The sequence below is a fragment of the Panthera onca genome, chromosome C1, assembly GCF_046562875.1.
Source record: "Panthera onca isolate mPanOnc1 chromosome C1, mPanOnc1 haplotype 2, whole genome shotgun sequence".
Taxonomy (NCBI): domain Eukaryota; kingdom Metazoa; phylum Chordata; class Mammalia; order Carnivora; family Felidae; genus Panthera; species Panthera onca.
In genome coordinates, this window is record NC_138346.1 from 121,642,782 (window position 1) to 121,667,543 (window position 24,762).

The 24,762-nt window shown below is 47.0% G+C and overlaps 2 protein-coding genes across 2 annotated transcripts in view; both read right to left on the reverse strand.

Annotated features, from left to right (window-relative positions):
• The window catches only part of CD101 (CD101 molecule), a 36,752-nt gene extending 29,721 nt beyond the window's left edge, over positions 1 to 7,031 (reverse strand). Inside the window, exon 1 of the mRNA XM_060625576.3 lies at positions 6,752 to 7,031. Coding sequence (XP_060481559.2) covers positions 6,752 to 6,794 — 43 coding nt within the window. The 5' untranslated portion in view covers positions 6,795 to 7,031. The remainder of the gene's footprint in view (positions 1 to 6,751) is intronic.
• Positions 7,032 to 20,269: 13,238 nt separating this feature from the next.
• PTGFRN (prostaglandin F2 receptor inhibitor) overlaps positions 20,270 to 24,762 on the reverse strand; it is an 83,759-nt gene continuing 79,266 nt past the window's right edge. Inside the window, exons 8-9 of the mRNA XM_078451528.2 lie at positions 23,535 to 23,840; positions 20,270 to 22,027 (exon numbers count right to left, since the gene is read on the reverse strand). Coding sequence (XP_078307654.2) covers positions 21,861 to 22,027; positions 23,535 to 23,840 — 473 coding nt within the window. The 3' untranslated portion in view covers positions 20,270 to 21,860. The remainder of the gene's footprint in view (positions 22,028 to 23,534; positions 23,841 to 24,762) is intronic.

Genomic DNA, 24,762 nt, shown 5'->3' on the forward strand with positions numbered 1-24,762 from the left:
AAATATGCCAATTTATTCATAAATCCCAGTTGATGTCATATATTTATATTATGTTCGAACGGAAGTTAGAACATAAATATAGGAAAAACATAACTTATTACTTACCAAAACATTACTCAACAGAGACCGTTTGAGGCATTTTTGGCAACGCCAGCCAGACTTAGGCACATATCTTAAAGAAATGTGTGCCCGTGCATCAGGCTACCTGTGCAAGGACACCCACAGCAGCACTGTTCATTGTGGCCCCAGTCTGGACAGCACCCATATGTCCATCAACAGCTGAATGACATGACTGTGGTATGTCCATAAAATGGAATATTACACAGAAGTGAAAGCGGATGGATTGTGACTGGTTGTACTGTGGATGACTGTGTTTAATGAACGATGCAGAATACTTGAGAATCTTTTTGACTATATACAGAGTGATTTCAGTCTTTATAAAAATTTAAAAACAGGTAAAACCACACCAGAGTGTTCAATAAATGGAAAAATAACAGATAAAGCCACTTAAAAAGGAAGAAAAGCTGGGAAGTGGTTATCACGGAAGGCAGGACAGTGATGGTGTGTGCAGAGAGGGTTATGATCTGGCTGGGGCATGTGGCAGGGGGGATGGGTGTTTCTAGCAATATTCTAGCTCACGACCTGGATAGTGATCACATGGTTTTTACTTTTTACTTATTTATTACACTGCATGTTTATGTTTTGTTAACTTTCCTTATGTGTTATAGTTCCACAATAAAAATGTTTTTAGAAGGATGGTTTCTGGGGCGCCTGGGTGGCGCAGTCGGTTAAGCATCCGACTTCAGCCAGGTCACGATCTCGCGGTCCGTGAGTTCGAGCCCCGCGTCAGGCTCTGGGCTGATGGCTCGGAGCCTGGAGCCTGTTTCCGATTCTGTGTCTCCCTCTCTCTCTGCCCCTCCCCCGTTCATGCTCTGTCTCTCTCTGTCCCAAAAATAAATTAAAAAAAACGTTGAAAAAAAAAGTAAACATTTAGAAGGATGGTTTCTGGGGCACCTGGGTGGCTCAGTCGGTTCAGCATCCAACTCTTGATTTTGGCTCAGGTCATGATGTAGGTATTGTGGGATTGAGCTCTGCATCAGGCTCTGTGCAGAGTGTGGAGCCTGCTTGGGATTCTCTTTCTCTCTCTCTCTCTCTCTCTCTCCTGCCCTCTGCCCCTCCCCCTTTCATTCTCTCTCTCAAAAAAGACTGCTTTTAGAAGTATGGTTTCTAAGTTACCACTAACCTGTTTCTAACACGGCATGTTACCACAATATTATTTTGGTGGCTAGGCAACACTTTTCAACATTTTCCATGACTTTTCGGTGATGGATACCACATCTGAAATATTTTCTTGCAAAAATTAGCACTCCATTTTCTAGTGCTTTATTTGCCAATCCAATATTTATTCAACAACTTATAGTATTCCTGATACTTCAAGGAACTAAGAAACGAAGATGGGATGGGGATGGTCTTTTACTTTGTGACTGTATAAGTCAAGGAGGGTGGTGGTCATCTCTCTGAGACAGGGGATGATAAAACTGTTCTGAGGAATTTGAAGGAAGGGGGGAAACAGGGAAGGTTTATGGGAGAGAGATGGTATGAGAAGTGGAATTTGGAGAATCAAAAAGATTAGGATAATTTAAGTGGGGAGACTTCACGAGAAAATTGTATGAGTAGGAATTGGAAGACTTGTTTAGGAATTAAGGAGCAATAAACTGGATCAGGGGGAGGGTTACATCAAGATTAATAGAAGGAGGCAAGGTTGATAGGAATTTGGGGCCCAAAGCATGAAGGACTTAACTATCATGTCTGAAAGTTTGAACTTGACTGATTAGGTGCTGGGGAATCCACTGGAAGTGTTGGAAAGGTCTTAGGAAAATTAGCCTGACAGCTGTGTTGGATGATGGGAGTTAGAAATAAACATTAGGGAATTCTGGTACCCCGGGAAAGAAGTAATGACAGCAATAAGAATGGAAAGAAAGGGACTGTCATTTCGAAGCCACTGTGGAGATAAAATCTAGAGAGTTTTTCAGTGCCTTGGATGCTTGGAGGTAGAAGGGGTGGATGGAGATGAAAGGCAGGAAGAAATAAAAAATGATGGCAGGTTTTGTGAGGCTGACCGAGGGTGAAATAGTACTGTTAATAGAAATAAGGGTATCAGGAAGAGACTGTTGCGTGTTCAAGGGTGAGGGAGAAGATAATGTGTTTGATATTTGAAAATACAAAATTCGAACACCATTAGGTAAACAGGAAGGATATCCAGCAAGCATTTGGAAATAATATTTAAATATATATATATTTGTACTTTTTAAATTATTATTGTTTTTTTTTAACTTTAGAGAGAGAACATGCAAGTAGGGAAGAGGGGCAGAGGGAGAGAGAGAGACAGAGAGAGAGAGAGAGAGAGAGAGAGAGAATACTAAGCAGGTTCTATGCTCAGCACAGAGCCTGATTCAGGGCTTGATCCCACGACCCTGGGATCATGACCTGACCAGAAAACAAGAGTCGGAGGCTCAGGGTGCCTTGGTTAAGCATCCGGTCTTGATTTAGGCTTAGGTCATGATCTCACGGTTTTAGGATTGAGCCCTCATCGGGGCTCCGTGCTGACAGTGCAGAGCCTGCTTGGGATTTCTCTTTCCCTCTCTCTCTTACCCCCCCACCTCAAAATAAATAAATAAACTTAAAAAAAAAAAGGGTCAGAGGTTCAACTGACCAAGCCACCCAGGAACCCCTATATATTGGTACTTACTCAACTCAAGTCTACTCAACTTGGAAAATATTTGTAATCTAATCTTTTAAGAACTCTGTGATATCCCCATATTTAGCAATGTGAGACTTGCAAATGGTTGAACCAGACTCCAACCCAGATTTGCAAATGTCAAATCCCTGGCTGTCTCCATTGCTTCTCACTGCTTCTTGTGAATGGCTGCTTGTAACCACCGAGGGTTCTGGGCCACAGGTGCAGATTCGGTTGCTGACAGTGCTGGGCAATGATAGGGAATACAAGGAGGAAGGCTGAAGAGAGGTAACTAGAGGGTCTCTCTAGTTCAGGGACAGGATGAGGAACAGACCTACAGAAGGAAGAGTGAGGGAGATAGGAGAGCAGCCGGGACACAGCAGCTCGGAAACCAAAGGAGGAAAAACTTGACACTAAAGAGCTTGTCTGGTTGTTGAGCGCTGCTGGGAGGGTAAGGACCCTAAAGGCAGGGCACAGTCTTTTTAATTTGATGAGGAAGATATCAGTGGAAATTTTTGTAAAAAGAGATTTCAATAGAGCAGAAACAGAGGATTTCAAGGGTAAGAAAGGGTGTAAACTACCCAAGACGTCTTGTGGAGACAGGAAGCAGCATAGAGTGGCAGCTGGAAAGAGTAGCTGAGAGGGGAGGAGCAGGGAGGGCTGGAAGGACATGTTTAAGGACAGAGAAGGTGCAGAGGGGTAAAGATAGATGACGCCAGAGAGGATGATGAATGGAGGAAGGTCCTCGTAGAGGCGTGAGGTCAAGAACATGAGTGGGAAGGGACTGCTTTCTCAGAGAAGTGGAGCAACCGTGTGGAAGTTTCATAGGTATTTTTAATGTGAAAGGAATGGCTGACAGAGGTCAACTCAAATGGCTATGCATTGGGACCATGCGCTGAAGCATCTTGTATAATTACATTCTCTGTGGGATATGTTGTACACATCTCTCCTCCTCCTCAGGGGTAAACTACTTCAGAGGGCTTTTCTGTTGCTTTCTCTTCCAATCAGAGGGTTAGAAATCTTTGCATGGCAGCTCAAATTCCCATTGCCTAATGGGCACACATCTGGGTGCCGACATACTCCACTGGGGTCACACTTTTGAAACACAGAGAATTCTCAGGTACTGGCTTTGTTCAAAAATATCCCCGGGACTGCCAAATTTATGACTACAATATTACTTAAATGGAAGCTGTTAGGCTGAATCATATAAAATGGCCCATAATTGACCATTTTTGACACACAAAAACAGCAACTTCAAATGATTCCACTTTACACAAAACCTACCTGGAGAACATCAAGCAAGACAAGCAGTATCTCTTTGTTTACACGTATAAAAACCCTATACACTTGGAGGCTGAGAGAACTTCCAACCAAAAACATTTTTTTTTCTATGCATAAAGTCTCAGTACGATTAAAAAAAAAAAAAAATCGGCCCCTCCCCAGTACCCTCCCTCCCACCTTAGTGGTTTTTATATGTAGGGCAGTCAGCGTGAGGGGTGATGGATCAGGCAGGCAAAGCTAAGTCCAAGAGCTCATCTACCCATGACATTCACCTCATCTAGCACCATGTTCTAACAGAACCGATCGGTCTTTACGCTTATTTAAAAAAAATAATTTGGACAAAGTATACATTTGCTAAACAACACAACTGGTCAATTGATCAGGGTTGAATTTCCTTCATGATTTATAATTTTCCCTCCATATGTATAAGGAAGGACAAAGCGTGGGCTTCCAAAGTTCTTTCAAGTTACTTCCTGATTTATGTGTTCTCACATAAAAACTGTGGCTGTACACAAAATGAGTGCTGGATAGTGAGTCAGAATTTAGAAGAAATAAATACAGGGGCGCCTGGGTGGCTCTGTTGGTTAAAGGTCATGATCTCACAGGGAGTTTGAGCCCCGCATGGGGCTCTGTGCTGTCAGCACGGAGCCCACTTTGAGTCCTCTCACTCTCTCTCTGCCTCTTCCCCGCTCTCTCTCTCAAAAATAATAAATATTGGGGCGCCTGGGTGGCTCAGTCAGTTAAGTGTTCGACTTCGGCTCAGGTCATGATCTCACGGCTCATGAGTTCGAGCCCCGCGTCAGGCTCTGTGCTGACAGCTCAGGGCCTACAGCCTGCTTCAGATTCTGTCTCTGGCTCTCTCTGCCCCTCCTCCACTTGTGCTCTGTCTCTCTGTCTCTAAAATAAACAAACATTAAAAAATTTTCATAAGAAAAATACTAAACATTAAAATAAAAGAAGTAGTAAATATACACCTCATATATATTTATAATTGTTTACATGAGTTAAGGAAAAGCTTCCAGCTTCTCTTTTTTGAACCTGCCTACAACCTGCCTTCACCCAGGGCTTCCAGCCTGCTCACCAGAAAAAAAAAAAAAAAAAAAAAAAAAGAAAGCGTGTGAGAGAGTTTGCAACGTCTGACTTGTTGCACAATGTACACTCCGTTTTCCCCAATACACAGGCCAAACACACAGGCCAAATACACAAAGCACATACACTTAAGAATCATACTCAGGAAAAAAAAAAAACCCACCAAGATTCATACTCAACAAGTGACCAGGGCACATAGGAAGGTCCCCATCCAACTACCCAGCCATCAAAGCTTGCCAAGCCAGTCTGGTGGGTGCCCATCACCCAGCAACTAACTGGTTCTTGTAATGAATCCTGCAGACCACCTCTTGCCCATCAGGCCCCAGATCTGAGCCTTGCCTCACACAATCCAACATCCACTGTACCCCGTTCAGTTCAAGCCAGTGTTCATGAAGCACCCCAATGTGCTGAATGCTGTAGCCTCTCCATGCTTTAGTCACAGCACTTAGTTCCCCTACCATCACTTGAGTCCCCACACTAACACAATCTAGTCTCTACAGCAGGAGTTCCTAGCCTGGGTCCACACACAGGATCACAGGGCCCATAAACTCCAGTGAAAAACAAAAAACTACATCTTTATCTTCACAAGTCTTAATGAGAACTCAGCATTTCCTTTGGTCATGAATGTAGACAGCAAACCATAGATATTTCCATATCATATTACAGTTGTTGAAAATATCTTGAAATATGATTCATACGCATTCCTACTTTGAAGTTTGGTGGTTGACAGACCACCTCTAGATCTCCTTATGGAATCCGCAAAGAAGCAGACACATCACTACGTCACTCTTTAAAGATATTTTGATGATTGCATTTCAGCATGACTGACTTCCCCTATAATCCTATGCATTTCATTTTAGGCATTTAAAAAATGATGCTAAGGTGGGTTCTCTAGGCTTCACCAGATGCTAAAGGAACCCATAGCACAAAACCAGTACCTGCTACTTGCTCTGGAAAGATTTCATTCCCAACCCAGGCCATTAGCTTTTCAGTCTACCCCCAAATGTCCCTTTCCTCCACCCTGTTCTAATATGTTTCGATGCTCCTGGGCCATAGCTAAGGCCCCTCCATATGCCCTTTAGCGGAGCCCAGTGAATCTTCTTGGCCCCTTCTCAGTCCCTCAGGTCAATTCCCCCGCTTCAGTTCGTGGGTGATGTCCAGAACCTTCTTTTAGCTTAACCTAAAACTACTAAGTACCCTAATACCTTTTCCTTCCATGCAGCCACATCCCCAAGGCTCACACATCAGAGAAACCTTCAGGCCACCTGTCAGTCTGGGGAGCTGGGCCCTCACTCTCTCCAGGGATGGGTTAGCCCAGGAAGAAAAGGTAAATGCAGGACCAGCAAAACTGGCAGAACTGGCCCCACAGACAAATGTAAAAAAAAAAAAAAAAAAAAAAAAAAACAAAACAAAACAGTGGGACCAGGTCTGTGGGACTCAACCAAGCACTGCGCCTCCCTGGAACTCGAGGATGCTGAGGCAAACCATGAAACCATTATCAGTAAGTCAAAAATTACTGCGTGTGCCAGAGATGTGTGGCACGGTTTTTCCCGTTAAGTACCAAGTTGTCCTGTTCCACCACCCACCAGCCTCCTGTTGACTAGCTCCGGTGACAACAGAGACAGGCACAATTATGACACTTACTCAGAAGGAGAAAGAGAGATGCCACGTATAGGATGTGTGCCATTTGGACCAGTACAGACCTCTCCTGGCGGTGTCACTGAAGTTGTTCAGACACCCAGTGACAAAGGCTGTGCTCTCACTACAAAGGTAAAGAGGAAGCAGTGGTGTGGTTTCCAGCCCACTGAGAAAGACAGATGGTTTGCACAGAGCAAGACCGTTTGCATCATGAACTTTTTTGCTAATCACTCAAATCTGGGTGAGAAAAGTTACACTGGGTAAGTAAACGTATACAGATAGAAAGAAGAAAATACAGACCCCATCCTGGCTAACTGCGTATCCTTAAGTAATCATGAGGGAATATAACTGACTAAATAAAAAAAAACCAAGCTGAAATTTTCTCTTCTTTTTTTTTTTTTTTAATTTTTTTTTTTACATTTATTTATTTTTGAGAAACAGAGTGAGACAAAGCGTGAGCGGGGGAGGGGCAGAGAGAGGACACACAGAATCTGAAGCAGGCTCCAGGCTCTGAGCAAGCGGTCAGCACAGAGCCTGATGCGGGGCTCGAACCCACAGACTGTGAGATCATGACCTGAGCCGAAGTCGGACGCTCAACCGACTGAGCCACCCAGGTGCCCCTGAAATTTTCTCTTCTTAGCCCTTACCTGTCCTTCCAACTTGGGAGAGGAAGGGACCGAGAAATGCAAGGACCCCCCCGAAAACAAGAACCTGGGGAGACATGAGGTGCTGGTAATGTCAGTCTCTGGAACCAGGCTGCCTGGGTTTGCATGCAGATTCTATTTTTAATAGCTCTATGTGCTCGTTAACTTTTCTAACTCTCATCTACAAAATGGAGATACTAATAGTATGTACCCCATCAGATGCTGTGTGAGTTGAATGAACTAATTCACTTAAAGCACCTAGAACAGTATCTGGTACTTAGTAAATGCTCAGTAAAATCATCTACCATCATGTGACATGTAAGTGAATCTTCATCTGCCCAATATGGGCCTGGCACCAAGGATGGTCAATGAATGCCTAAATATGACAGTTGGCACTGAACCCAGGCCAACTCACCCTAGAAGACAAGATCATCCAAGGACGGGCTCACTGAAGACATTCGTCCCCTAGGTCAAGGCTACATCTAGATACGTCAAGAATGAACTGGTCTGCTTCAGGCCACAGTATCAGGCAGATTTCTGCTCGTTCCATCCATCCATCCATCCATCCATCCATTCATCCATCCAACTTGTTTAGTACTTCTGTGTTCTGGGTGCTTTGCTAAGTTCTGCACAAACGAAGATGTTAACAACCCAGCCTTTGTTCTCGGGAAACTTCCACCTACTCAGATAATCACAATGCAATGTTTTCGAGCACAACAGTCAATGCAGCTGCTGAAAGGGGTAGGAAAAGTCAGTGGGCAGGAGGCAAGGTCAGGCTGGGCGGGGCTGGGCCAAATGAGACAATTAGGAATGAAGAGGGGCAGGTACAGCTGGGGGAGAAGCAGTCTAGTGTGGATACTAATGCACCAGTCACGTTCCCCTGTTGGGGTAAAGTTTGAGGCTGGTATGGAGGGAGAAGGGTCCACAGAGGCAGGCTGGGGCAGATCTTACTGGTAAGAAAGTGGTCTAGTTTCATTCTTCTGCATGTCGATGTCCAGTTCTCCCAGCACCATATGCTAAAGAGACTTTTTTCCATTGGATACTTTCCTGCTTTATCGAAGATTAGGTGGCCAAACATTTGTGGGTCCAACTCTGGGTTCTCTATTCTATTCCATTGGTCTATGGGTCTGTTTTTGTGCCAATACCATACTGTCTTGATGATTACAGCTTTGTAGTAGAGGCTAAAGTCTGGGATTGTGATGCCTCCTGCTTTGGTTTTCTTCTTCAATATTACTTTGCCTATTTGGGGTCTTTTGTGGTTCCATACAAATTCTAGGATTACTTGTTCTAGCTCTGGGAAGAATGCCGGTGCAATTTTGACTGGGATTGCATCGAATGTGTAGATTGCTTTGGGTCGTATTGACGTTTTAACAATATTTATTCTTCCAATCCATGAGCATGGAATGTTTTTCCATTTTTTAATGTCTTCCTCAATTTCCTTCATAAGCTTTCTATAGTTTTCAGCATACAGGTCTTTCAAATCTTTGGTTAGGTTTATTCCCAGGTATTTTATGGTTCTTGGTGCACTTGTAAATGGGATCAGTTTCTTTATTTCTCTTTCTGTTGCTTCATTATTGGTGTATAAAAATGCAACCAATTTCTGTACGTTGATTTTGTACCCTGCTACTTTGCTGACAGAGAAATGTTTTCAGGGGTCAGAGAAATCCTATGGGAGCTCACTGTACTTTCTGTAATTTTTTTTCTATAAGCCTAAAATTAGTCTAGAAAATAAAGTACTTAAAATATTCCTTATACTGTATCCATAAAGTGGATGCATTTTGTATTTTTAAAAATTTTAGCTTAGTAAAGCTGATTTAAATATCAGGGGAAAAATAATAAATGAATAAACTTTGATCAACTCTGTAAAAAAAAAAAAAAAATATATATATATATATATATATATATATACATATATATATATATATATATATTGAGGACAAATAGCTAGAGATGCATTTCGAATTAGAAGGTAGCCTCTGATCTGAGGATCTTCTGAGGGATGCTGGAGCTGGGTGGAGGTGAACAGGAACACGATTGGCTATCACACAAGGTAAGTTAGGTGAGGTCACCTGGGAGAAATGCAAATAAAGAGATGGACATTTGAAGGAGGGAGAAGGCATAGCTTATTTGAGGATAATGGGAAATCAGGCCAATCTTTAGGGTAAAAGCAGCATTTAAGATAGGACTTACTTTCCCAGTGGCAATTATAGTACGATAGGGTAACATTCAACAAACTCAGGTCTGGAAGCCTCTAGCTTCTACCCTTTTTTAGTTTTCACTTTCTCTCCCTCTGGTATTATTTATTGGTGATGATACCTAACAATTAGCTCTCCAATGTTAGTCAACCTATAAATATTAATGTGTTTAGTGAAAAGCTCTATACTTCCCTTTTCAAGGTACTACGATGCAAGGGTTGGAGATAAAACAAGTGGAAAACGAGCCCTTCCCTCCAGGAACTTGAAATCTAGTTTAATAAACAACCATAGATAAGAAGCAGTAGCCAGTTGGCATGAACTCCTAATCACGTGGGCCTCTCCACAGCAACGCTTGAGTGTCCTCACAACATGGCGGCTGGCTCCCCCCAGACTGAGGCCAAGGAGGAAGATGTAGTGCCTTTTATGGCCTAGTTTCAAAGTTACACACTACCATTTCCGCCCTATTCTACTTGTTAAAAGGGAATCATTAAGTCCAGCCCACACTCAAGGGGAGGGAAATTAGGCTGTGCGTTTTGAAAGGAGGAGTGTCAAGAATTCATGGACATTATTTTAAAATCACCACAAACCTACACCTATATTCAAACAATTTTTAACATTTTTTCCATATGTGCTTTATATATGTGCTTGAATATGTATGTATTTGTTTGAAAGAAAGAAAAAAAGGAAGGAGGGAAGGAATGGGAAGGAAGGAGGGAGGGAGAGGGAGGGTAACCAAATAAGGCAGCGTGTGTTGAGTATCCACTTTATGGCTCAAACGAGAAATATCCTAAGAGTTAATAGGCTGGAGAGGCCATTGTAGGCAGGGAACAGCCATAGGTCATTCCGAAAAGGCTGGTTTTAAGTATGTCCTTGGGGATCTGTATGATTCAAACAGGCAGAGGAGGGAGGGAAGGAAATTCCAGTAGGGAGAAATGAAATGTACAAAGATACAGAGGCAGGGATGTGCAGGTTATATTTAGGGAACAGTTAAAGGATAGTTTACCTTGAATGGGGATTTCAAACTACTCTCCAGGCTGTTAACTGTAACATCAATGGGGCTTGAAGTATAGTAATTTGTTCATCATTTCAGTTGGAGAAGTCATGGGTCATCCCCAGGCACCAAAATTTTAGGCAAACACACTGTATGAGTTAGTTATTGCTGTGGAACAAACCACAAAACTTTGGTGGCTTACAACAGTAAACATTTCTTTTTGTTCACAAGCCTGTGGGTCACCTGTCCAGAGCCGGACGGTCTAGAACAGCCTTGGCTTGCATCCCTCGCACTCCCTCTAGTAGGCTAGCCCAAGCAGGTTTTTATGGTGATGTCAGGGGGCCAAATAACTCATGGAAACACAACAGCCCTTTTTAAAGCTTCTACTTTCATCATGGCTGCCAACATCCCATAGATCAAAGCAAGTCACATGGCCAACTCCAAATGCAAGAGATAGGTTAACAGCCTCCATCATCTTTCTAGTGAGGAGAACTGCAAAGTGACAGGGGCAGAAGGACAGGTAAAGAACCGGAGGCACTGATGTAATCAATCTGCCACATGCCCTGAAAAAAGAATTAGTTTAGAAATGGGCATTGACCACAGAGATGATGGTTGCCAATAATACACGGTATCGGTATTCCTGAAATACATTCAACCAAATAAATATGATGCAACTTCTCATTTCTAGCCGTTGCCAGAAAGAATGGTTTTTTCCCCTTTTCATTTTAGTGGCTCCATTTCTGCCAGAATTAACACTGACTGAGTGATGTCGCTTCTTTTCTGGAGAGGAAAAAAGAAAAGAAAAAGAAGCTTTCCGTTGTCCACAGGGGGAAAAAACAAGAAAGAAGAAAGAGAGCCAGAGAGAGTGTTATTCCATTACCTGGGGAATCACTGCATTGTAATTGTATCAGCTGAAAAGAATGTAAAAATGTACTTCCTGAATCAGATGGAGGGAGAGAGCCAGTAATGGACAAAGCAACACAGGAATGTACAAAAGAAACAATTTTGTTCCAGTTCCTGGAAGATTAATAAAAAGAAATGTGTGGGTTTTTTTTGAGACTTGAAATGCACACGTAGCCCACAAAATCACAGCAGCTAGATATGTGGCCTCCTCTCTGAAGCATTCAGGCCCCAACATATTTCAACAGGGACCTTTTACACGTAGGCTTTATGCAAGATATTTTCATATACACGATTTTAGGGAATAGCTCACATCACCATGTGACAGGTACGACTAATCCCATCTTACAGATGAGGAAACGGAGGTTCAGAGGAATCAACTGACCTAGCCAAGACTGTATGGCTAGGAAATGGATGCCTATTTGCTCTTGGCTCAGTGATTTTTATTTTTTTAATTTTACCTCCAGTACAGTTAACATACAAGTGTTATATTATTCTCAGATGTACAATATAGTAATTCACCATTTCCGTATATCACCCAGTGCTTATCACAGTAAGTGCACTCTTTAATCCCCATCACCTATTTTACCCATCCCCCCGACCCCCTTCCCCTCTGGTAACCATCAGTTTGTTCTCTATAGTTAAGAGTCTGTTTTTTCGTTTGTCTCTTTTTTGCTTTTCGTTTTGTTTCTTGAATTCCACATGAGTGAAATCATATGGTATTTGTCTCTGACTTATTTCGCTTAGCATAATACCCTCTAGATCCATCCATGCTGTTGCAAATGGCAAGGTTTCTTTATGAGATTCCATTGTGTATGTGGTGTGTGTGTGCGTGTGTGTGTGTGTATACATACACCATATCTTTATCCAGCCATCTATTACTGGACCCTTGGGCGGCCTCCATAATTTGGCTATTATAAATAATGCTGCAATAAACAGGGGTGCATGTATCTTTTTGAATTGGCGTCTTGATATTCTTTAGGTAAATGTCCAGTAGTGGAATTGCTGGATTGTAGGGTAGTTCTATTTTTAACTTTCTGAGGCACCTCCATACTGTCTTCCACACTGGCTGCACCAGTTTGCATTCCCACCAAAATGCACGAGGGTTCCTCTTTCTCTACACCCTTGCCAACATTTATTTCTTGTGTTTTTGATTTTAGCCATCCTGACAGGTGTGTGGTGAGAGTGCTCTTGCTATTATACCTTCTGGCTTGCCGTTCATGATTCCAGAAGGCAGAGAGTGGGAGGAGATGGAAAAGAAAAACCCCAAGGAGTCAGTAGGAAGCTCGTCATGATTTTCCCTGTTTGAGCTCTTGCAACTTAGGTCAGATTGAGGGCCATCCCACAGGTGTTGAATTTGCCAAGGCAGAGGAAGCCTGCGGACCAAGCCTACATTCGTGGAGCACCAAGCAGTGACCCCACAGGAAGGGACCATACTGACCTCAGTCAACACCCTTGTGAGGCAGAGGAAGAAACAGGCTTTGAGAGGGCCCAGCTGTGACCTGGCCCCGCGATGGAGAATGATACCCAGGTCTCTTCCCATTTGCCTGGCTCCACCAGGAGCTGACAATTAGTTAACCAAGGCCAAAGAGCTTTTCATGGGGCATGGCGACTCCTGTCTGTGGGGCAAAGGCTGAACTGGACTTCTGTGGGCAGGGGCAAGAGCCAGGGCATTGGGTGGGGATGCGGCTTGGGCGTAGAAGATGGGGAGTCTGGGACGGTAGCAGAAGAGAAAGAGCAGCAGAAGGGATTCCTAGGCCATCTGCCGTCTCCAGATGCTCCCTTGCTAAGGGCTAGTCCTTAAATTTCCTACCCGGGAGTAACTGACAGCTGTGTCTCATCCCCCATTTGTATGCGGACCATCACATACACTTCCAACCCCACCTTGTCCCTTAAGTGCCAGCCCAACCACCTTGCTGGTGGAGAACATTTCCATTTGAAGGTCCTCCAGGAAACTCAAACTGGAGTCTGAAGCTGAAATCCTTGTTTTCTTGTTCACACTTTGAGTCCGACGTGGTTGGACGCGGCTGTATCCACCCAGACCCACGCTCTGGCCTCCACACTCCACATCCGGTTATAAAGTCCTATCGGCTCTTCCTCAAATCTTTGAGGAGTCCATCCTACCTGCTGCTGTCACAACCGGGGGCCTCGATTTTCCTGCTGGACTAACGCAGTTCAATTCATCTCCCAGCCTCCCCTGCACACCACCCTCCCCAATAACAGGATGATGTAACATAGAAACCTAGCCAGGCATTCTCCTGATCAAAGTGTTTCGGCGGCTCCTCAAATATTTCTAGAAGATCCAGTCCACACTCCTTGACTTGACCTTTATGAGCCAGCCCTTGTCAACTCTCTGCCCTTCAGACACAGAACGGTGTCTTTCTGCTGGGTCTTACCATTGTTTCCCTCTTTAACTGTGCAGATACTAACTCCTCTCCTTGGAACCCTGCCCCCTCCCTACCTGGGAAATACCTGTTCATTCAAAACAATTTAAAATCTAGGCTTGTAGATTCTGTCATTTTTATATGGTAATAAAATGAATTATTTATGTGCCACCCTCTCCTACAAGACCTATGAAATTTCGTAGTGATAGGATCCAGTGCTGACTCATCTATCTAGTCAACAAATACTCAAAGCTTAGAATATTCAGGCTCTGTGGCTGGTGTACTGATTTACAACACGCACAGGAATTTCTCCCTTACCCACGGCTTTACTTTCTGCAGGCACCTGCAGCCTTTTGGAAGCAGGTGATCCTCCTTCTGTCACACCGCCACAAGGTCAGTAGTAGCCTAACGCTACATCACAATGCTGACATCCGTCACTCACCTCACTTCATCACAGGAAGGAGAGTTACAGGACCACAAGATATTTTGGGAACAAGAGAGACTACATTCACCTTTTGCTATCGTATATTGTTATCATTGTCCCATCTTATTAGTAGTTATTGTTGTTAACCTCTTACTATGCCTAATTTGTAAGTTAAACTGTATATATGTACACATAGGAAAAAAACATTAAGTAAACAGTTTGGTACTATCTGTGGTTTCAGGCATCCTCTGGGGGTCCTGGAATGTATCCTCTGTAGATAAGGAGTGGGGGGCATGAATGTATAGACTTTGGAGTCAGAAAGGTCTCAATTCAATTCCTAGTTCATTTGAGCAAATGAATGTGTCGTAATTTCCTTATTTCTAAGAACGGGAATATTAACAGCAGGAACTCTATCATCTGAAACGATTAGAACTGTTGGTCAATGAACAGAAAATGTCAGGTAAAGTTGAGAATTGGAAAAAGATTCCTATGTACGTTACGCATGTTATTTTCAATTGGAAGAAGATTCCTATGTACGTTATGCATGTTATTTTCTTTTTTTTTTTCTTTTTTTAACGTTTATTTATTTTGGGGACAGAGAGAGACAGAGCATGAACAGGGGAGGGGCAGAGAGAGAGGGAGACACAGAATCGGAAGCAGGCTCCAGGCTCTGAGCCATCAGCACAGAGCCCGACGCGGGGCTCGAACTCACGGACCGCGAGATCGTGACCTGAGCTGAAGTCGGACGCCCAACCGACTGAGCCACCCAGGCGCCCCTATGCATGTTATTTTCAATTGGAAAAAGATTCCTATGTATCTTACACGTTATCTTCACGTCAACCAACGTATTCATTCACCAATCTCTCGACATAAGCCCAGGTCTTTCCTTGGAGCATGGGTCTGTTTTCCGGAGCCTTCTAACCCTTTCCTGCAGAGACCAAACCTATCATGTCTAGTCTAAAACTTTAAAGTTTGAGTTCTTTCAAATGAAGTAAGAACTTACGATTTCTTTCAAATGAAGAATTTAAGAAACATTTGCGAAGCCAACAAAGTACAGAATCTTTTCCACATTTTCGTGATTTGTCCGCCATCAGTCTTTAACAGTTTTGCCTGGACCTACTGATAGCATTTTTTTTTTTTTAAAGCAATTTGTCTTAGTTGAGCCTTTCCAGAGAATTCATCTTACTTTTATCCACACTTGGTTGGCAAGCTGGAGCTTCTGTATGCAGTTAAGAATATGCAGATTATGACCTGCTGAATGAGGGGGCACGAGCCACACACGTGGGGTCAGCAGGTAGCTTTCTCAGCATCCAAGCCCCCCAGGGCCGCTTTGATGGAAGGTGCAGTTTCCAGACACTCACACAAAGGACGTAAAGTCACAAGATTTATTACTTGCACATCCCAGCCAACGGGCGTAGGGGCACCAAGCTGGGGTTAGGGTGGCCTCCGTGCCAAGGTCACGGGTGAGCACGAGATAGAGAGCAGGGGAGCAAACCCCTATTAACTTTAAGGTGCTTGGGGTGGAGGGTCTCAATCCAACTTTTCCAGGGCTTCACTCTAAATGGTTATTTTATTTTAAATTTTTATTTCTTTTTGAGAGACAGAGAGAGAGAGAGAGAGAGACAGCAGGAGCTGGGGAGGGGCAGAGGGAGAGGGTGGGAAACAGGCTCTGTGCTGATAGCAGACAGCCCGACGCGGGGCTCAAACCCACACACTGCAAGATCATGACCTGAGCTGAAGAAGTCAGACGCTTAACCGATTGAGCCACCCAGGTGCCCCCGTGACAAAATATTTTAAGTTGTTCAATAAATAACTATGTGAGCTTCTGAAATTACAAACGCGTGTATTACAGGGTCTTGTTCCCAAAGAGCCCCTCCAAGTGGCTATTTCAAAAGGTGTCCAGAGAAACACAAAGCGGGGACTGATGGCAGGATTCCTAAACTCAAGTCCTTCCCTAAGTGTCCAAATTCTGGGTGGGAGTAGGGTCGTCACCTGTAAACATCTAGGCATCTCGTCACCACACCTCTTTTTCTGCCACTCACATCTCACTGGTGGCCGTGCAATGGACTTATGTAATCACAGGAGCCACACTGGTGGCAAAACAGGTTGGAGGATAATCAGGACGGCGAGGGCTGAGGTGAACGTCACCGCTGCAGGGGGAACTCAGGTGTGCCCGTGCAGCCGGCGAGCCTCAACTGGCGAACGTATTAATCATGTCCTTCTATGTCATTTTCTGAGACTCTAATATCTAGGGCCTCGTTGACCCTGGGGACCGCTGCTCCCAGAGCCGGCCAGTTCCTAGCGAGAGGAACTGATTCACCGTGAGCACGCCTTGCACGCACAAAGTCGCGGACCCAGAGCCCACGCCCCCGCCACCTTCTCCAGCGGCACCCACACTCAGGACCACTGTCTCCTGCCCTCCTCACCCCAGGGCCAGGTACCAGAAAACTAGGTTTTAGGTTTTCTGCACCCCAGAGCCCAATGAAATTAACCAAACTGCGGACCCTGCCTTGCCCGTTCTTCCCCATGAAAACCACGATAAAGGCTGCTGCCTGTGCTTCTCCCCGCCCTCCGCCTCCTGATGGACCCTGGTCTCGGCCGTGTGGCCTCCCAGCATGTGGCACGGTGCGCCCCCTCCTCTTGGGATCGGTGAGTATAAAACAAACTAGCTTTTCAGTGCCGGTCATCTCTTGTTCTGCTGGCCCTGTAACACCTAATAATAACAAAACCCGTATGTTAAAAAAAAAACAGGGTGCGACGTACAGTGGTCTGTGGGTCAGAGTTAATGAGTGGCTTTTATTGGGAAGATCCAGTTACACGGAGAGCAGTTAAGACAGCGTCTGCTGAAGCCACCGTGGGAAGACTGGAGGTACTTAACCTGGTGTACGGCATATTACAATAATCCCTGTGTTTGCTGTTGCCATGACGAGGCCCCTGGGGCCACAGCAGCGAATGGTCCCTGCCCTCACACCACTTTCAGGCTTCCACAGCATTTGTCAGGGGGCCCTCAGCTAGCCGGGAGGAGCAGAAAAGGCTCCCTGGGACCCAAGTACAAGTTAGCCAGGCAAGCAAATGGTATGTGGGCAAGCAAATGGTATGTGGGCAAGCAAATGTTTGTTTTGTTTTTAATTTAAATTTTTTTAAATGTTTATTTATTTTTGAGAGAGACAGAATGCAAGCAGGGAGGGACAGAGAGAAAGGGAGACACCGAATCTCAAGCAGGCTCCAGACTCTGAGCTGTCAGCACAGAACCCGAAGCGGGGCTCGAACCCACGAACTGTGAGATCATGACCCGAAGTCGGACCCTTAACCGACTGAGCCACCTAGGCGCCCTGTCGTTTTGTCTTTGATTTAAACTGAGGTAGGAACAGGTTCGGTCATCGGTAGGGGGCTGCTAAAACCCAGCTGTGACTATGTCACATTCTGATGTGAGCAGAACCCTCCTGGTTCACCGAGAAGCATGAGTGACGGGCCATCCCCCACAGTACGGCATTAATTGTGCATTTATACTTTGCATGTACCTTCTATATCCTTAGGCAAGGTTAGTAACTGGGACGCAGACCCGGACCCTGAAGACCTCACAGAGAAGCTCCCTACCCAGGACACTATGGGACCCACAGGGGAGTGTGGGGTGGGGGGGGGCAGAGACCAGCAGAGAGTTGGGGCTCCAGAAGCCAGTGGCCTGGGAAGGAGCACTGTTTTTCTATCACAGGGGCCGGCACCTCCTGGACCAGTTTGGCTCCAGACTGGGTCATGAGTCAGAAAAGCCGTTGTGTTCCAGTCACGATAAGGTCACAGAACCTTGCGTTTGTTTCCTCATCCGCAGAAAGGAACAACGTCCAACTTCCCCCTCTCATGACGAGAGACCCATAAGGTCATGAGAACTTACCAAAGAACCAGGAGACCTTCCTCGGCAACAGGATCCTGGCCCCCAGCTTTCCGTGTGGTGGGGCTCTCAGTACTGATCCTGTTAGATCCACTTCTATCTTTAGTGACAACCTACAACGTTATTGCAGGAGTCAGAGAGATCGGAAGGTGTTAAAGCTGCCACTGGCATTCGGCCGTGATGCCTCACGCAGAGGGGACCAAAAGGTAACGAGACCAAGTTCCTCACACGACTTCAATTTAAATTAAACTTCCTTTAATGAAATAAAAAACAAACGGTGCATTGCATAATATCTGTGGTCACAGTATAAAACAATACAATTAGTTCATGTAACATCGGGTATGGACAAAAATACACGAGACCCTTTCTTTGTCTACGTCAAATCTGGCAGATCCTTCTGTGCGACGCTAAGAAAGACAGAGAGTCAACTTTTTTTTTTTTTTTTTTTTCGCCTAGTGATCTGCGCGCAATATTTATCACGGAGAATTTGGTCAAACAGCAGAGGAGGACTTACCGAAATCCCAGATCCCTTCTTCCTCTGCTGCCATTGGTGAAGCTAAAAAAAAACCACAAGTTTTCTGAAAGTAGCAAGTTGTGTAGTATTGCTTATTATTCCTGCCCAAAAGGCTCAGTCTTTGGCTCACGGATGTCAGTGACAAAATCATGGCTGCAGGCAGTCTGTAAAGCAAGAAGCGAGAGCCACCGGGGGAAACAGACAAGGGTCTGGGCAGGAGGGATGTCCTTTGCCAGGATCTTAAGGAAAAGCCACGTGGGGGGAGGGGGGAGGGAAACACACAAATAAATACATTTCTAAATTAACATTTAAATCCAGTTGGTGAGTCAGAGTTCCATCGTCCCATGAAAAATCCGAAGCGTTGTTAAAAAGTCAGAGTTTGCATTTTTTTTTCTTTTTTCTTTTTTAAAAAGTGAAAAGTGTTATGTAAACATCATAAAGTAAACAATTGAAAGTAATTTTGAGGCTTCTATCTGAACATAGCTTAGGCTCTTCCTGGGGGCTGTTTTTATGATTAGTAAAAAAAAAAAAAAAAAAAAACAAAAACCCAAACTGTTTATAAAGTTTCTTTTTGTTAAGAAGTGCAATTTCATCTGTGTGAATTGTGGCTAGGTTCTTCTTCTGTTCACACCAGTGCCTCTGGCAGGAACCCCCTTCCAGAAGAGCACTTTGGGGGGGGGGGGAGCCGTATTTGGTACAGCAAGAGAGTGTATCTCACATATTTAAAAGGACACACATTCCAGGCCAGTTTCTGGCCCTGGATGGAGTGAGGTCCCTGGTACAACACCGTGGGATTTCTTCCTCCTCTGTACCAGCCCCGCGGCGACTGGCAGTGTGGCCAGCCCCACGATCACAGGGTGGGGTTGGGGTCAATGCCTTAGCAACCCCAGCCTCGAGCTGCAGTGGCAGTTTGCAGTCAAATGCTCTACCATGGAGCGATACCCCCAGCAGTCGCGGTTTGAGAGCAGAAGGTACAGCATGTGAACACCTGTCACTTGCCATGTGTCTGGCGTGACCCATCCATGGTTTTACGCATACCTGGGGCCACCTGGCCACACTCACAGCAAGGTACCCTTTGCTCTACCAAGAAGGGCCTGCACTACGACAATCCTGAATCTTCTTTTAATGGTGATAACTGTGTGGACTCAAAGGGCACTGGTGTCCCTAACGCAGCACCTGTGAATGTGTGTTCCCTCTTCCGTTCCCGTATATACAATCACCTGGGACCCACCTCCTCTGAGATAGCATAGTTAAGAAACAACTGGTAGAAAAGACCCGAATCTAGTGCCATCAAGGCCTCCTCCTGTTCCTCTGGTCACCCGTGCTCGGGTGGGGCAGGTGCTGGGCTTGGAACTCATTTGTGCCACTACCGTTAACACGGCGTCTACCGTGGGTGGTCCCCTAGGTGAGCAGGACAAAAAGGGAAGCGGGGTGGCAATCTGCCTCCTGGGGGCGACTCAGTGACAAGGGCAGAGTGGGTTGTGGGCAGCGCAGGGAGGGAAGCAGCGGGGACGATGGTGAGCCGGTGGGCGGGGGAGTGTGGCTCGTCTGGCCCCTTGTGACAAAGAGCCGCACATGAATGGCCATCATTTTGTAGGACTTTATTGCTCAAAACAAACGAATCTTTTTTCCCTTCGGAAGACAGAGCAGCGTGAGATCCGTCAGAGCCAGGATGAAAGCGCAGAGGATTGCAGTGCGGGGCATGACTCACCAGTGAGCCTCAGAAAGCCCACTGGGATGCTTCCGAAAGGCCAGTGCTATGCAGGGGCAGATGCCTCGGGGAGCAGAGGAGCTCTTTTGGTCCGCGTCCTACTCCGGGTACGAGCAGTCGGGCAAAACGGATTGCTCTCAGATCTACTTTGTAGGCTGTTCACACGGCAGTAAATTGCTGGTTTCCTTCGTGTTCCTAACAGGAAAGCAAACATACCACAAAGCGTACCCTTGCTCGCTGACCCCCGGCGGGGGGTCTTACGAAGACTTGAAGGGCTGAAAAGGTCATGGAAAATGCACGGTTCTTCCAGGCAATTTCTGATTCTGTGAAGTCGGTCAGTCTTGCAAAAGCAGCAATACACCTTCACATTAAGGAGCCCAAGCAGCCACGAAGGACGTGGGGTACACGTGTGGGTGTCCCTCGGCGGCCGAGGCCTTCGCCTCCCACGAAGGGCAGGAGAGGGGGACGGAGGTGGCGTCCTCCTCCAGACACAGCCCCGGCACCCCCGACACTCCTGGCCCGAGCCGAGGACAGCTGACCCCCCAGGACCCTCTTCTGCGCTCCCTGGGGCCCCCTGAGGCACGGCGGCCTCAGAACCATCGGAGTGAGGGCCTGCTCCTTCCCTCGTCCCCAACCTCGTCTTCCTTGAGGACCTTCTTACTGCCCCGGACAGAGGTGGCTGTGTATTTTTCTTCATATTCATTCTTAAGGCTAAGGTGGCAAGATAAGGTGCTTGGTGGGGAGCCAAATTCTAGATTCCAGGGCCATTTCAGCACGCTCACATAAAGCAAATACGAAAGAAATGGAAAGGGGGCAGAGAAGCAAAAAAAAAAAAAAAAAAAAGAGGAAAAGGAAAAGGAAAAGAAAAAAAAAGCATTTGGGCTCAGTAAGAAGTTACATACTGCAAGTTTAGATTTCAAATGTCTAAACCCCTGAAAATACGGGGTGGGTAGGGTGGTCAAAGCCACGAATGAGCCTGTGGCACAGGTCTGTGTTGTCGCTGGGCCGGGGCGGACGGCTTCGTCTAGTGGCCCTCCTAACACGGGCCCGACACGGAAGCTGGCTCCCGGCGGGCAGCTCTGTCCTCACCTAAGACAAAGAACTCTGAGAGCCACCGTCCTTCCTCACCGCGACCCCTCGAAACCAAACATACGAACACACACAGGTCAGAGATCTATAAACCGGTAGGAGAAAAAAATTAGACAAAGGGTAACCATTAAAAAGCCGCAGCCGGGAACACACACACGTGATTGTTCTACCAGAAAGTGCCGTGGGAAGAAGAGTCGTGGGCTGGTAAACGTGTCCGCGCTCAGAACTTGACATGCGGGGGGGAGAGAGCGCCCGGTCCCACCTGAGATTGGAGAGGACTGGTTTCTAGTGTCACACACTGCGCGTGAAAAAGATCGCGGTCCTCCTCCCGCCCCGTCGCTCCTAGACCGCCCCTGTCGCGGCTCCCCCGGCGTGGCCTAGTCCATTTCCATGGACATGAGGCGGCGGCGCTCACGCCTTGTCTCCTGGACCTCCTTCTTACAGCACCAGTGGGAGCTACAGTACCCGATGAGGCAGGACAGGAGCCCGATGACGGTGGACAGGCCCACGCCGATCAGCAGCGGGTACTTGAAGGCGTTCAGCACTGGAGGGAAGGAACAGGGGGATGCCGGTCAGTGATGCGAGGAGGCGGCCTCGGGAAGCCTGCCCCCTCCTCTCCCCTCCCCTCCCCACCCAAGCGGGTGTCCCCGTGGGGCCCAGCTCGCACTCAAGTTGTCCCCAGCACCTAGCGCAGCGCTCCGGGCAGGAGCCCTCTTATCTGCCCACAAAGTGAGCAGATGACACCCCGCCCGTTCTGTGGGGGAGAAACAAAAAACCGGGAGAAAGATTTCGTTCGTTTGATGTCTCTGAATGTCAGCTTGCTTTTTAGGGTTTTGGCAGGAGACTGATTTTTAAAAGTCAGTATAAGGGCGCCGCACATTCAGCAGCAGATGCGTCCTTAAAAGAAAAAAAAATAACACACAACACTGTTCATACATCAATTCTGTGCATCGAATAACTGAAGTGTACTAGCGGGGCTATTTTAAGTAACACTAGAGTCGATTATCCAGGAAAGTGAATAATTCCCTCCCTTGTTCAGGAAATCTGGCTTTTCATATGGAGCTACTTGAAGCAAGGAATTTCTGCGATGCAAACAGGGGATAAATGACGAAGTTTCAGGAATGCACAGACACGGTACGGACTGCACACCCCCAAATCCCAAGTCCCTTCTCCCAGAAGCAGCAGCACTCTTTGCGCGGGGGCTAGCACGCCTGCTGGCAGCTGGCATTTAATGTCGCTCACCTTTCGGAAGAGCCCATCGTACGGCAGAGGAGACAGAGCGCCACAGAGGCTAAGGCATCCGTGGACAAGCTGGGGCTCCAGTTCCAGTCTCCCCCACACTGACATCTCCTCAGGGACACCCACTCAAAGCTCTCCCCTAACCCTCGGAGGCGCCGGGACTTTAATTCTCTCTGGGGAATTTCTCCATTAACGTGTACTCTGAAGTTTTTGCAGAGAAGACAGGTTTCTCATTAGCCCAGGAACAGCTGCCCCCGCTCTGGGATGCTCGGGGAACAGAGGGGTGGGAAGGGGACCCTCCGACCACCTAGTTAGAATGACTCTGGAGGTCGGTGTCGGCCAACAAGGCAGGGAGCCCCCTTCTCGTCCCAGGGTTCCGGAGAGAACCCCCTGCATGCTAATGACACCAGTTGGATCCTCCCTTTTCCAAGAAGCAAAACCAAGAGGGCAGGAGGGGCAGGAACCCACTCACCGCCTCTCCCGGGGCCCTGAACCCGCTCCCTCGATGCTGTTCTCTGCTTCTGCCTGGCAGAATCCATGCCAGCCCCGTGACAGGGAAAGGGGTCTGCACAGAATTCGGAGAAACCATCAAACGTCTCTCCGGTAAGTCCTAACCACCACCTCCCGGTGGCGGCTCGGGCACACGATGCCGCGCCTGGGGTAGCAGCAAGGCCTCCTTCTGCGTGCCGGCCCAGGGCAGGTCTACAGAGAGAGAGAGGGCTGGGTGCTGGGTGGCACATTCCTCAAAGGGCGGCCACCTGACCCTGTCGGCCGCCGCACAGCCCAGAGACATAACCGGACGTCCTCCTTACCATCCATCTTCACAGTCACAAAGATGGGCTTGGAGTAGATCTCTGCCTCCTTCTGCCAGGAGCCTGTTGGGGACCTCACCCACGGGGTCACGGAGCAGTAGTAGTTGCCAAAGTCCTGGTCCTCGGAGCCATGGACTCGCAGCAAGAATTCCAGCACGCCGACACGCTCCAGGCTGAGCTCGCTCTTCCGGTCTCTCTCGGCCGTGGTCACAATCCCCTTCCGATCCAGAGAAGACAGGAGGACGGGAGCCTTGTCCAGACCGAAGGAGTGCACCGCGAACCAGGACACGTCAAAGGCCATGTCGTCTGTGGATTACAGACCACGCCAAAACCCTGGGTCAGCGCAACGGGCGGAAACGCCACACGAGGCTAACACGCGCGTAACCTCGCCAGGGGCCAGCGCTGGCCTGTATGCCTTGGGTCTCACTGGATCCTCGCGACCCCATGATGACGGCTCTGTCACACTGCCCGCTCAACGGCGGGACCAAATACCTTATTCGAGGTCACAGAGCCAGGGGCGGGAGAACGTGTGGCTTTACCCAGGGAGCGTAGCTGCGGACTCTGCCCTCTTTTTTTTTTTTTTTTTTTTTTTTTACATTTATGTAGTTTTGAGAGAGACAGAGCACAAGCGGGCGAGGGTCAGAAAGAGAGGGAGACAGAATCCAAAGCAGGCTCCAGGCTCCGAGCTGTCAGCACAGAGCCTGACGCGGGGCTCGAACTCACAAATCGTGAGATCGTGACCTGAGCCGAACTCAGACACTTAACTGGCTGAGCCACCCAGGCGCCCCGACTCCGCCCTCTTTTTTTTTTAATTCATTTATTTTGAGAGAGAAAGGCAAAGGGAGAGTGAGCAAGGGAGGGGCAGACAGAGAGGGGGAAGAGAGAATCCAAGCAGGCTGCTGTCAGCGCAGAGCCCGATGCGGTGCGAGAACCCACGATCCGAGAGCAGGAGTCGGATGCTTGACCGCCTGAGCCACCCAGGCACCCCCAGAATCTGCCCTCTCTATCCTGCCACTGCCCAGTCCAACGGGCACCCCAAACTGTCTCCCACAGCAGTGTTCCTTGACATTTCAGGCAGAAGAGCCCAGACCCAGAGGCCGCTAACCGCGGTCAAAGACAAAAGGTACGTAAAGTGACCGGTACACAATTCAGTGTCAACAGTTTAGATTTTATTGTTCTCAGTCCTTTTCTTCCCCAGCCGAAGCACTCAAGTTCCAGACAAGAGGAA